The following is a 15106-nucleotide window of genomic DNA, read 5'->3' on the forward strand; positions in this document are numbered from 1 at the left end:
AGTGGCCACCCCCAGGACCACAACGTGAAACATGATCAAGTTACGACTAAGAATATCATTTTAACATTAAGCCATACCCATTTTATCAAAACTATAACAGATTAGGTAACTAACGTTACCTCTGGAACAACTCGACGTGCAGCATTCACCACTCAAAACAAAATAATGAAAAGTTAGTATATCCCAAAAATTCAATTAAATAAAAGTTGCTATAAAGGTGGTAGCGATTCATTACCGAACTCTTACCGTCACAGCTGACGAACACAGCTTGAAAATTGGTTGAAATAGCCAACATAAAATATAAATAATTACGCTGTGCATGTACAAATGAAGACCAGTATAAGCATCGCAAAGGGCCTCTGATACAATATAGACAGTTGACAATTCAAAAGAGGTCGATATTTCAGCAACTTGCCTCTGAAACAACTCGACACACTGCAATGTAAGAGTCCATCTCCCAAATGACTGTGTTCGGAACTAATCAGATCTTCAAATCCTGGAAGTAGGCGGTTAAAAGCGCCGCCATTTTTTACAACGGAGGTCTATGGGAGTGTCACAACTCTTTCTCTCTATGGCTCTGTGATGGATGTAACCCCCGATGACGTCACACACACGGACGCGCTACCAAGATGGCGCGAACACCATGTATAAATAAACCGGATGTTTAACTGAACAGGTTTGGCAAATGACTCGTCAAATGTGGTAAGTATATTTGTATAATTTTTAACGTTGTACGTAATAAACCATATAAACCAACTAATAGTGGTGGGGTGATTTAATTCTGTACAAGACAACAATTCTATTACGCCATCACATGCGCTGACGTTACAGCCACCGATTCCCCACCCAACTCACGCAAACCAGGTAATACCAACATACAGGACATAATACACCACAACATACCAGGCTTAAAACACACAATATCATAAAATGCTACACAAGTCCATGTACATAATTGTCAGTGCAGACAAACAGGCTGTGTTAACATGACGCCAGTGTATGTGCGCAATGTGCGTGTGCATGTGCGTGTTCAGTCCATGTCTAGTCACAGGCTTACCCTGTGACAGTTTATATTTAATCATTTTATATAACTGCTGTATAAATGGTGCTATATAAATAAACATTTGACATAGAGACTGACCAATGTGCTTTACAAAACATCATAAAACAGGCACACATCAAACTGGGAGAAAAGAGAGAGAAAGTAAAAAAATAATTGAAAACAAAAATAATTAATGATGTAAAACTGCTCATTTTCATCAGCAAGGTAATGTTCTCCATGTTGGCAGGCGGGGTGCAGATCATGAATACTGAGGTCCGACCCTTTGTTGAAATTACTTGACCTCATATAGCAGCCGAGATCAGAGCGGATTATGTAATAATAGAAGCTCAATCCACAGAAATCAACACCTTCTATTTTGCGCCTGGGAATAATACCTGCCATTTTGCCTTAACCTGCAACACAAGATAACAGAAATCAATAAATAAATGTTCAGATCGAATGGTTTGATGTTAATCGTGAATTTTTTATAGATGGTTTTGAGCTATTTTCCCCACTCTTTAAATTAGTCATGGTCATATGTGAAGATGCAATCCACTAAATATAGCACTATAGTGTAGCGCAGCAGTATGTATGTAATAGTTGTGATTTGCTGGTTTCTAAAGCACTTTTATGGAAGCATGTGGGGAGCAATATTCAATTTGAAATGTAATCTGCAAAATGACAATGCATTTCTGTTGTAATGTATATCCACTGGAGGCAAGTTGTAGAGAACCCAAGTGCAGTTTATTAAGAAACACGTGAATATATAACACTGTGCAAGTGGTTTTTGGAAATTTTGATACAAAATTCTTACATATTGTACCTTTAAGACACTTGCAATTACATTTTCATTAGATCTCCCGCAATTAATGTAACAAAATTCAATCTAGAATTTAAAATGTAATCTGAAAAACATCCAACCATACTGATAAAGCAATAGATAATCTCGGACGGTTAGTCTAAGATTACTTCTGTGAGTAAAGTAAGCTGCTGTAAAGCTTGGTTTATACCGAGACAAAAATGACGTCAATGCAGTAATTTCGCTTGGCGGTGTGCACGTGTTGTTACATTACTTGCCTTTTACTTTTAGAGATCAAAAACTATAGTCTGTTAATTTTGCTGTTGAACTAAGCAAACTGGTTGGTAAGAAAGGGGGCGTTTTACTCCACCTTTACCAACCGCTGCGGCAAAACGCCCCCTTTGTACAAAAATATTTTCAGTCAAAATACTAATTAATTATGAAGGTTGAGAATTTTAATATTTGGTGAATAACTCCTGCCATAGTCACTCAAAACTGGGATGGCAATTCTAGTCACGTTTATGTTTTGTTTCACAGTAATGTCACATTTTCCTTAAAGGTGCTCTAAGCGATGTCGGGTGATGTCACTTCCTGTTGACGTTTAAAGTATTGTCAAACAAAACAGAGGCTAGCTAGACCCCCCCCCCCTCCTCCTCATCCGCGCACTAACCCCCCAAACCCCGCCCCCAAATCCTTCTTGTCGGTTATTGGCTGGAACAGTGTGTTATGTTTCGTGGTGCGGGTTAGCCAAGTTTGTAAGTGTTGGCATGTGTGGAGCCTGGGGTGTGTGTGGAGCCTTTTAAAATATAAAATAAATTTTTTTTACCTACATTTTACCAGGAAATTCCCATAAAATAATAAAAAGAATATGTAGGCCTATATTGATATAAAATTTAAATGAAATTGTCAAGTTATTGTGTGATTACTAAAATAGGCTAGTGGCGCTCAGCCGTGACGTTCAAGTTCAGTGCCGTCAGAACCACAACATGGATCGGTGGATAGCAACAGGTTCTCTGAAGAGAAGAGAGGCAGAGGTAACGAAATGTTTATAAATGGAATGAATAAGGCCTGTTATTATTTTAATTTCCACTTAGTTTCTTGATTTCGTGTTTCTGAAATGTTTTGCGGATGTGCTAAGTGGACAAACTCAAGCCTACTTTTTGAGGACTTGTAAAACTCTGAAGATTAATAATCCCCTAAAATCGCCAGAGGTTTTGAGATGTTGACTATATCCAAGTGTTCTTATTACTGTATAGATTTCATACTCCATTGCTATGGAAATAAGCATGTTGTTCAAATGAACCTGATTATGCCCTCGGGCGCTTGAGTAAATAAATAAATTAAATATGTGTTAGCCGTTGTGTGCAGTAAACTGATTTTTAACAAGCTGTTGTACTGATGTGATGACCAGTTATAGTTTTAGTGCTAGTAAGCCAGAGGTGCGGATTAATTCTGGTAGGACTGTGTGTAGACATATTTTATTATGTGTATTATGAGGTGGTCCGTGAAAATTCTTGATTACAAATAGTGGTCCACACACAAAAAGTTTGAAAACCCCTTTCTTAGAGCACCTTTAACGGGGGCGTTTTCACCCGCTCTATCCTAATGTTCTTTCGTTCCCGAAAATCAACAAGAAATTAAAATAACAAATCTTCTGCATCTCTTTCCGATGCATATGCTCTCTTTTTTCAACTCATAATCCAGTTTTCAACCAACAAAACAATTTCACTGAGTTTATGCATCTTATTTTCTTAGAAACACACACACCCAGCATAGCAGGGCGGAGCTTGAAATGTTTAACCAATCACAATTCCCTGTTCATGACTGCTCAACAATTGCCAGGCAGATTTAATAACATAAAATACAATAAAATGACAATAAAAGTACTCATGAGACATATGTGATGCAGTACTAATACACCTGCCATATTATTATTACAATGGCACATGAAACAATAAATACAACTCGTCAGTCAAAAAAAAGTACCGCACAAAAGATTTCACTAACCACACTCAAAAACAGCTTTCCGGCTCTAATTTAAAAACGGCAAGACGTAAAGAAGAAATGTTTTTGCGGGTCTGATAGGCATTGCGTGCTGTACGTGCTGACGAAATTTGACGTACATAACATGAGTGGTTTTCAAGGAAATCTCAATGTTTCATCCCGTGTTTCAATCGTCCCGGCTCTCCCCTACTTAAAAATTATACTTTAATCCAGAGTAAATATATGTCGTTACATTCCACTACTGGTTATTTGGAAATTATAATAACAAAATATATTGTCACAAATTGTTGCTAGCTGTGTCCCAGGAGATGTTCAATGGGACGGTCTGGTTTTGTCGCCTAGCAACTGGTGACAGCCGTTGTGACGAGCGGCAGTAACATTTGTACTGGACTTTATACAGTATATACAATTTTATATACGTTTATATATATATATATATATATAAAAATCACACACTACTGGTGACATACAAGTCAACATTTGAAACTTGTATTTTTTATTATTATTTACATTTTTATCATTAGATACATTAGATTACTCAATTTAATTGAAACCCAATGCTTACATTTAAAAGTATAATATGGCAAATTCGATGGGATTGATTATCCAGGTTCAGAAAATATGTTTTTTTGTATCTTGATTCAGCAATATGTAAGCAGTTAACTTTAGGACATCAATGTAGAGACGAGGTAAGTAGAATGAATATTTACAGTATTTCACGAACTCATGACTAAACTCTCTTCTACTTCTTCTTTTCTCATCTTTTCTCATCTTTTCAACACTTCTTAGTGTTACTATTTTTGTTATTACATCAGCAATGTAATAGTAACACTTCTTAGCATACAAGAACATTCTGCATTACTGTAAGTCATTATTTAAACCTCTTGCTTAACCTAAGCAGTATTGTAGCCAGCAAAGTAGTTAATGCTCTGTGGTCAGTACGTAACGTAAAGTGATGACCCCATAAGTACGGGCGCCATTTCTCTACAGCGAACACGCAAGCTAAAAGCTTTTTCCACTGTAGAGTATTTTCTCTCGGCCGCGCTAAGCGTACGTGAAGCAAAAGCGACAGTGCGTTCTACACCATCTGCATGGAGTTGTGTCAGTACTCCTCCAAGACCATAGTCGGAAGCATCAGTTGATACGATCGTAGGAAGAAAAGGGTAAAAAAGTGCAAGCACTGGGCTCTCCACCAGTATAGCTTTCAGTTTGTTAAAGCATCGGTCTGCTTCTGCAGTCCATTCGAACAAAGTTTCAGGAGCATTTCTCAGAAGAGCACGTAATGGTTCCAGCTCCGTGGCAAAGTTTGGGAAGAATTTACTTTACCACGAGATCAATCCAAGGAACGAACGAAGTGAAGATAAGTCGTGTGGAGTAGGAGCATCGACTATAGCTTCGATGTGAGCAGTATCTGGTAAGATTCCTTCTTTTGAGATCACATGACCCAGGAATTTGAAGGAGGTCTTGTTGAATGTGCATTTCTGCATGTTCAGTGTCAAACCAGCATCTGCTAATTTCTGAATGACAGTGTGAAGAGTTTTGTCATGTTCAATCTGTGAAGTGGCGTAAACTATTATTTCGTCCAAATAGTTTCTTACACCTGGAACACCTATTAGCATTGTCTCCATCATTTTCTGGAAAGCTGAAGGAGCAGAAGCTAATCCGTAAGGAACAAGACAGAATCTGAAAAGACCCTCATGCGTAATGAAGGCAGTTAAGTCACGGCTGTCAGCATATAAGGGTAGTTGATGGTACGCGCATGTTAAATCAATAGTCGAAAATACAGCTGCACCCCTCAACTCACTCAACAGCTCATCCATATGGGGTAATGGGTGTTTGTAAACTAGTAGAGCTTTGTTCGGTTCACGAAGATCAACACAAAGTCGAATTTTTCCTCCTTTCTTTGAAGTGACTACTATTGAAGAAACCCAGGGAGAAGCATCAATTCGCTCGATAATACCTTGATTCAGCAGAGATTGTAGTTCCTCTGAGACTGCATTACAAACAGAAGTCGACAGAGTTTTTGTTGGACTGGTACTGCATCGTCACGAGCTTTGACCTTGTGCATGAAGCCTTTCACACACCCCACGGGCTCAGTATTTGCAACACTGTGAACTGAAGCAGAAGTAGTAGAAACAGTAACAGTACAGTCATGGTTAATTGTACATTTCAGTGCTTAAAGCACATCCATGCCTAATAAGGCAGATCCATTTTCACAACGTAGAGTGGAACGGTAGCAGACACTCCATGCATTGACACATTAGCTGTAAGACACCCTAGAACTGGAATGTGTCCTCTCATGTACGTGACCAATTGAACACTCGGCGCAGACAGTGGAGATGTACTGAAATAATGCCTGTACAAAGTCTCTGGCAAAATCGAAACTACAGAGCCTGTATCCACATCAAACTCGGTCTCCATTGACTGCCCTGTGTCAGTAGAAATCTGCACACAATACTTAACAGTTCATATTGCATATTTGTACTTCGGGCAGAACTGCGCGAACGGATGTTGTTGAATGGCATACTTTCGCAAAATGTCCTGTTTTGCCACATGAATTGCATTTAGCTTTAGATGCTTGGATAATCAGATGCGTTTGCCAAGTGCTTATTAGAGCCGCACCTGTAGCAAGCACACTGTGACGCCGTATGCTTACTCGGTTTAGTTTTAGGTCTATCTTGTGTAGTCGATTGGTAATGAGAAGTCTTTGATCTCACCGCCTGTACAGGAGCAGTATCTCTAAGTAAATTCACGCTGTGCAACGCATGCTCAATCTGGCTCGTAACAGTTACAGCAGCCTCCAACAAAGCGGGCTGATCCAGTAGAAGTTTCTCGCGCACCGTTGTAGCGTACGCTTTCTCGATGAGCTGATCCCGAATCATTTCATCCTCTACAGTACCATAAGCACAATCAACTGCCAATTCTCGTAACGCTGAAGTGTATTGCGCAATCGTTTCATCCACGCGTTGAGCTCTCTGTCTGAACTGGTGACGTGCAACAACCACGTTGACTTTCGGAATGAAATGCGCTTCCAAAGCGGACATTGCATCATCATAAGTCGTACCCGTATTCGTCAAAGTGTAGAAAATACGTTGTCCTTCTGTCCCCAAGCAATGTAAGAGAACTGCGCATCTTCGAGCCGCCGTCCAGGAATCTCCTGACGCGTTAATAGCCAGCATGTAGTTCTCGGAGATTCTTTTCCATGTGCAGAAGGGTATCGGTGGATCAGAAGTACATGGCAGAAACGGAGCAGGTGTGGGAAGACCCGCCATCGTCGCCAATTGTTGTATCTTGATTCAGCAATGTGTAAGCAGTTAACTTTAGGACATCAATGTAGAGACGAGGTAAGTAGAATGAATTAACTTCTTTATTTTACACTATTTCACGAACTCATATCAACCATGACTAAACTCTCTTCTCCTTCTTCTTTTCTCATCTTTTCCTTCTCCCTCACTTGAAGTCACTAGTGCCCTCTAGTGCAATTACACATAACACAACAGGTTTTAGAAGAATAGGTCTTTCATAAGCAAGAAGCATTTGCATAGTATATAAATAATACAGCATTTGGTAACACAGTCATACAGCAACAGTCAGCTTCTCCCCCTCGGGTTTCACAGACCTGAGCTTGTCTGACCTCCTCCTCCTGTACATTTCATGACAAGAATTTCTGCCAGAATGCACATCTCCTTCCATCAGTGTAAATAATATCGAGACTTGTAATCTTTATTCCCAGGATCTTTTCCTTCTGTCTGTTCCAAAGGTTAACTGAACTGGGAAAAGGCGTTTAAGTTTGCTGCTCCCTCTACATGGGACAAGTTACAGAAATCCATGAAACTTGATAAGCCGGTCTCATTGGTCGATTTTAAGAGGAGGTTAACTGACCTGGAGTCAGCCACATCTGGCTGTAGATGTTCTGCCTGATGTGTTAAGGATTGTGGTTGATTTCAAGGGATTTGCTATTTCAGTTGTTTCATGTTTTCATTATTTTTGTGTATTTTGTGTCTGTATGGATGTATGGTTGTACCTGTCTTGGCCAGGAGACATTTTTAATCTTAATGAGTCTCTTCATGGTTAAATAAAGGTAAAAAACAATATGGACCAAGTTTTCAGACCCAGCCCAAAGGGTCGCTGTCGATTCCCCCACGGGTACTAGCTTCAGCCCAGCCGGGTTTGGGCCATCATAATAAAATTAATAATAATAATCCTCAGAAAAACAATAGGGCCTTCAACCTTTCAGGACTTGGGTCCAGGGCCGGCGATTGCTATAGGCGAACTAGGCGATCTCTAGTGTCGCCCTTGGCCTACTTCCCATTAATCATAGAATTAGAATGACAAGCGAAATAAAACATGTTTATTATCATCATAAGGCGCCCCTCAGCCACACGTTTAATTAAGTCAAGTCAAGTCAAGTCACCTTTATTTATATAACGCTTTTTACAATACAGATTGTATCAAAGCAGCTTCACAGTGATAACATGAAAATAATATAACAGAGTTTGTTTCTTAAAGAAAATTGAGTCAACGTCCACCTTAAGTAAGGCAGATCAATAATATTATTGAATATTAAATGTCCCCAACTAAGCAAGCCAAAAGCCAAGGCAACAGTGGCAAGGAACCAAAACTCCATCAGGTGACAGAATGGAGAAAAAAACCTTGGGAGAAACCAGACTCAGTCGGAGGGCCAGTTCTCCTCTGGCCAACGAAGGAACAGTGCATGATTTATGATTCGGGCAGCATTACAAGTCAGATTGGATCGGAACATTTAGAATATTTATCCATTTCCATCTTTTGGAAGTCCAAGTAATCACGCCGGTGTTGAGACGAGTTGTTGAGGATCAGTGCCGTCCACCATAGAGGGTCCATATCGCCGGTGTTGAGTCGTCTCTTCACAGGCTTTGTGATTGGGGTATCTGAAGTCTCTGTGAAAGGCTGGATACAAACTGGAGCTGACGAACGCCGTTTTTCTCGGGACTCGCGTCCCGAGATAACAGCAGAAAAGCAAAAAGGGAAAATAATTAGCGTAGCTGCTGTTCATAATGATTTCCATAACACGGGCGTAAATGATAAAAAACATGAAGACAGTGATTCTTGCGTCCCAGAGTCACCCCCCTCCGTCCCCCACTCAACTCAGCCCTGCTTACTGACCTCTACATCCCTCCTGCTGCTGAGACCCAACCACAATCTCACAATACTTGATTGTCAACAATTACTTGTCAACTTGATTATTAGATTGAATTGATGATTATTGTCGATGATTTCCTTATGGGGGAGGGGGGAGTTGCGTTGCGTTAGGTTAGGCAAGGCAAGTGCTGGCGCGTTGATCGAAAATAAAGCGGTCTAAACCCTCTGGTGCACAGGGAAGAAAAAGAGAAAGGAACAAGATAAAAAGAAAGCCCAGTATAGAGGTAAGTTTTCTCATCGCAGCCATTAAGGTGTCAAACAAAAGAAATTTACTTAGTATTGTGCAAAGGCATGTACTGGCCATTGGGACTACCGGGAGATTCCCGGTGGGCCGACGTGCTTTTTGGGCCGATACATTTCGAATACTTTTATAGGCTATATTTATTAATTTTTTGTCTGAACGGCCCATAAAACTCGTACATCGGCGGCCCATTCGTTTTGTTTTGTTTAATTGGTGGCGTTGGGTTATAACTTGCTTTCAAGTATAGAAATGTGTACAAAACTTATTAGGCTATGAAAGTTTCCTTTATTTTTCATTGCATTTGTTTTACAATATATGGCTATTACTGTCATGGGATTAATATTATAACTATTATTATGCAGTAGTGTAATGTAGACAGACACTGTAACAAAATAATAATAATAACCTTTATTTTATAAAGCGCCTTTAAAAGCAGCTTCTCAAAGCGCTTTATAGGCCTAAACAATGGGCAATTGTTAAAAAAAAAACACATCAACAAGTGAATGCAAGTTTAAAAAAGTATGTCTTAAGTTGACCTTTAAAAATGGCATAAGACTGGGCTTCCCTAAGTTCAAGAGGCAGAGAATTCCAAAGGACAGGTGTTAAATTCATCAATCTGGTGCACTTTGAGAGTTCAAAATTAAAAGCTCCAACCCATATTCAGTGGGCAAATTTAACAGAGAGAAAATTAAAATGCACAAAGTTTTCTTAAACCCCCTTGTAGCAGCCCATTAGATTAGTAATAATGGTGATAGAAATTGTAATTTATCTACTACAAGTTACATGGTCAGATAAAATGTATTTGTACAATGCAACTGGGGGGGAGGTTTCTGAATTAGATCTAGCTCTAAAAAATGCCCCTACACAGTTTCCCTTCCCTTTCTCCGCCCAGCTCATACATCCTCTTCCTGTCAATAATATTCAGAGGAAATTGTGACACAAACTTGTGCTTTAACTTGTAAGTTGTTAAGGAGTGGTTGCTGTAATAACAGTCAAATCGAGTGAAGGTTCGTGTTCTCAGACTGCTGGCTTTTAAAGACAGATTACTTCACTGAAACGGTAGACACGTAAGTACATCGTTCATAGATTTATTCATCATTAATAAGATTCAATGTATAACAGTTTTAAAAGTGAAAGAAAAGCAACAAAACCTCAGTTTGTGATGGTTTGTTTCATGATCTCAGTGAAAGTACTGAAGTCTGCACTGATATATCTGCCCTGCCGACACGGTCAGGGTTTTTTAGATGAACTTCAAGAATCTTTAGGACTTCAGCTGGATTTTCCTAAATGTCACACATCGCAGTATATTCTCTATATCCACCGTTGCTGATTTGAACTGTTTTTAATTCCCCTGTCTACTTTATCTCTTTATCGTGCTTCAAATTCTTATCTGTATTTCTGACTAGTTTATATTTCATAATTAGTTTCCTAATTTCCTAAATAGACTTTGCTAATTGTTGTTTGAGTACAGTAATCTGGTTGTAGAGCATTTTGCGAATCGTGAATGATTTTGTGTCGGTGGCTCAGAGCAAAATCTACAATCTGTAGAATTAAAGAACATCAGGAATGCATTATTGTAATCTTTAGATGATATATTGTGCCATTTGGATAAATATATGTCATCATACGCCATTGTTTCAAATTAGTTTTACAGAAATGCATGTGTCTACATGATTATTTAGTGTGCTCTGCTATCAGAGGTGACTGTGTCCATGTAGCTGAAAGTATTTCAGAAATACACATAAAAATGTGGCTTTTTATAAAAACAGTCTCTGAGAAACTGAGAAATCGTCCCCCACTCTCCTCTAATGTCCCGTTAACCCTTGTATGGTGTTCGGGTCTGTAGGACCAGTTTTCATTTTTTATCAAAAGAAAAATGATACAATTAATGATTGGCCTTGGCTCATTTTCTGTGAAGTATATATATCAGAACACATTTTCAAAAACATACTAAATGGTGTTTTTTGAAATAATAAAAAAAGGCAAAGAGTTTCTGCGATTGGCAGGTTTAGGGGTCGGTAGTAAAACCATTACGCCTATGGAGAGTCCCCATAAACCACATATGCATGTGAGTGTGTGTGAGTGTGTGTGTGTGCGTGCGTGCGTGCGTGCGTGCGTGAGTGTGTGTATGTGTGTGTGTGTGTGTGTGTGTGTGTGTGTGTGTGATTGGCAGGTTTAGGGATAAGGTTAGTGTAGGGGGATAGATTATACAGTTTGTACATTAGTAAAACCATTACGCCTATGGAGAGTCCCCATAAACCACATATGCATGTGAGTGTGTGTGTGTGTGTGCGTGCGTGCATGTGAGAGAGAGATTGTGTGTAAGTGTGAAAGAGTGTGAGTGCAAGAGTGAGTTTTGTGTTTCTACCCCTGCCGTTCCCGCACAAGATTGCAATTCTAAAATGTGATCTAAAAAAGCTAATGAGGAAATATTAACCATATATGCTTTTTATATTGCTTGTAATTGGGATGAAGTAAACATCTGTTGAGTATTTTAACATAAATTGTTTGATTATGTTGAATTAAAAACCCAAAAATGCAGCAGGTCCACCAGACCCACAAACACTGGCTGAATAACAAAAATATGAACACCACACAAGGGTTAATAAAGACGAACAAAGGAGCTTTTCGTTTAAAGCTTAAATGCAGAACAGCAGTAGCATCAGGAACATCAGCCTACACAGCTCTCATATTTCCTCATACGCACTTCCTAAACTCTCATCATTAACCCTGTAAATGCTGATGCTGAAGAAAACAGCAAATCACAACTATTATAAACAGACTTCTGCACTACAGTATAGTGCTATATATACAGAAGTGCTGAGAGAAAAAATCTCCCGCCTTCATATGTGACCTTGACTAATTTAAAGAGTGTGGGGGAAAATAGCTCAAAACTCAAACCCTTTTTTGTTATCATGTGTGTCAGGTTAATGGAGGAGAAAAAGGCAGATAATCAAACCATGCAGAAAAAAAAAGGAGTTGATTTCTGTGGAACAAAGGATTACTGCTATATAATCCGCTCTGATCTCGGCTGCTATATGAAGGCAAAGGATTTCCACAAAGGGTCGGACCTCAGTATTCATGCCCTGCACCCCTCCTGCCAACACGGAGACCATTACTTAGCTGACTCTAAAGAGTTTTACATCATTAAGGGTGATTCCTACCGCAGAGTCACTGACCTGTCAAAAGACACTGATTCTGCAGTCTGCATCCTTCATCCCGACTGTCGGGGCGGAGACCATTACCTGTCAGCCAAGGGCAAGTTTTACATCATCTTCCCAGAAAGAAATGGTGAAAATGGCAAACAAATAAAACAGTACAGAACAACAAAGGAGCTGAGTGCAAGCTCTGTAGAATTACATGTAATTAATGGCAGTTACAAAGATGGTCTCTATTACTGGGGTGATAAGAATCACTTCTACTTCCTCACGCACACCAATTGGGGAGTTGAATACCACAAACGTAAGGACCACGACAAAGATGTGTTTACTGCTGTCTCTTCACTTCACCCGATGTCCTGAACTTCCTGCCAGGAGGGCTGTCCATAACCAACGGACCAGCGTTCGGCAAGTGGGTGAAAATTAAATCTGTTAGTAATGACAGTCTCACACCAGTGACATGGCAAAAGAAATTTACTAAAAAGGTTGGATGCAATAAGGAGAAGCTGTCCGAGATCACACACAACTGGAAGATAGAAGCGTCAGCCACGATCAGAGCTGGAAAACTCGCAGTGTTAATTGCAGATGCCCAGTTCACCTTATCGGGAGTATATACACATTCACGTGTGTTCACTGAGAAGGAAAACTGGAATGAAGAGACTGTGGAGGAAGAGCAACTATCATTTCAGCTGGATTCAAAAAAGTGTCTATATGTGTGGCAGTACCAGCTGTGTTTCGGATCAGAACCGGTGTTGTTCTGGCGGGATTTGAAGATTACCGATAAACCGAACCCTCCGACTGAACTCCCACTAACACCTGAACCTTCGCCTTCTTCAAACGAACTTTCAGAATATTCGAAGGATCTGGAGAATACCGATGAGGCAAACCCTTCGCCTGAAGTCTCTCGGTCACTTGGAAACTCGCCTATTCAACAGAGTCTTCAAAAATAGGCCTACCTCAAATCAGTTTGCTTAACTTCCGGGGCGCGGCTCTGCTGCTGACCCAGTGCTTCGCTTCACATGTTTAGTTGCTTGTTGTTTGTTTTATGTTTTTATATATCGTTTTTAAATATAGTTACTTTTTTATTAACTCAATATGAAGCTTCGCTGGTTTTTGGTTGTTGCATTTATAAAGCGCTTTCACAGACCTATGGCCAACAAAGTGCTTTACATAGAGCCTCACATTCACCCATACACACACCGACGGCGGTGTCAGCCATGCAAGGCCTTGTCGGGAGCAGCTGGGGTTAGGTGTCTTGCTCATGGACAGGTCAGGTGGAACCGGGAATTGAACCATGAACCTTTCAGTTGTATACAACCCACATGAACCACTGAACCACTGATTGTTAATGTTCATCAAAACATTAAGTTATTAATTCACTGTAAATAAATGATCATGTATAAAGAGAATGAATGCAAATGTAAGGCTTAATTACTGTCTATAGGAACACTTACTATTAATGGAATTAAAGTATAATAATGGTAGGATTACAACACATTATTTTGGGTCCTCTTTTAAATATTTTAATTACATTTTAAATCCATTTTAATCAGTGCCTTATTCTTTGTTTTTCTTATTTCCTATGCACTTCTTGTGATCATTTTATGATTCTTTTTTAAATCCGTTTTATGTAAAACACATTGTGTATGAAGCGTGCTATATTAATAAACTTAACTTGCCTTGACTTTTGCTTGACTTAATCTAAAGTGAGAAATATTTAGCCCTAATAAAACATTTATTAAGGATCCATTACTTTAAAAGCTGGGATCATAAACTGTTGTTAATCTAATGTCATGTTTTCAGACACAAACTTCTGAAGAAGAATGGAGGAAAACAGCACATGAATTTGATGTGATGTGAACTTCCTCATTGCATTGGAGCCCATACAGAAAAAAAATACACTGAAATATATTTGCATTGTTGTTCACTTATATTTATCATTTTGAAATATATTCTGAAATATAACAAAAATATATGATGTTAAGTGTGATGTAAGAATTGTTAAATTAGGAAATTCCAGACATCTGTTTCGGGGGTGACCAGACCCTGAGAAGACAAAAGGACCTCTCTGGAGATTACCATTTGAACTGGCCCGCGTGCACCATTGAGACGAATGTCTCACCTCCGAAAAACTTCATCTACATCTCTATCTCTCTCCCCTCACCCTCTCTCTCTCATTCTCAGATGACCACCGGAATTCACCCAAGAAAATGTTGTGTAATGTAAATGATTATCACAGAGTATTTTCATGTTTGGTATCATTTAAAATGTCACAGTGCGACTGGTAAAAATGTCCTATTTCCAAATAAGTAAAACAAAGGGTAATAAGGTTTTTGAGATTTTATGGATAACTAGCACACAAGGAGGGGTTGGCCTCTGGGCAAATGGACTCCCTACACCCAGAGGTGCTACCTTTGAATGCAAATTCCTTTTGTTAGCACATGTTTACATGTGAAAGAGGTCTGGCTATTTAATGAAATGCAGCAGGGAGATCGGGGCCTTTTCTGTACTTCAGATCGGTCCGTGAAGCTGAGAGGAAGACCTCTCAGCCTCACGTATTTTTTAAGGTTGGGTTTGCATCTTCTCTCTATTCCAGAGCAGTTGATGTTTTGTATCAATTATCTTTGAATTGATTATGAAATTGGCATGATACATTTACCTGACATAATAAATTGTTACAT

General features: G+C 39.3%; 1 protein-coding gene across 1 annotated transcript; it reads left to right on the forward strand.

Moving 5' to 3' along the window:
• Nucleotides 1-10275: 10275 nt before the first annotated feature.
• LOC143706053 (uncharacterized) lies at nt 10276-14107 on the forward strand. The gene is made up of 2 exons (XM_077197605.1): nt 10276-10334; nt 12194-14107. Exon 2 carries the CDS (start codon nt 12198-12200, stop codon nt 12786-12788), a length of 591 nt encoding a protein of 196 aa, XP_077053720.1. The 5' UTR covers nt 10276-10334; nt 12194-12197; the 3' UTR covers nt 12789-14107.
• Nucleotides 14108-15106: the final 999 nt, after the last annotated feature.

The sequence above is a fragment of the Siphateles boraxobius genome, unplaced genomic scaffold (assembly GCF_051911475.1).
Source record: "Siphateles boraxobius isolate OS27281-9 unplaced genomic scaffold, OSU_SipBor_1 40, whole genome shotgun sequence".
Taxonomy (NCBI): Eukaryota; Metazoa; Chordata; class Actinopteri; order Cypriniformes; family Leuciscidae; genus Siphateles; species Siphateles boraxobius.

Coding starts and splice junctions, on each gene's coding strand:
- LOC143706053 (XM_077197605.1), top strand. CDS start 12,198: ATGGAGGAGAAAAAGGCAGATAATCAAACCATGCAGAAAAAAAAAGGA.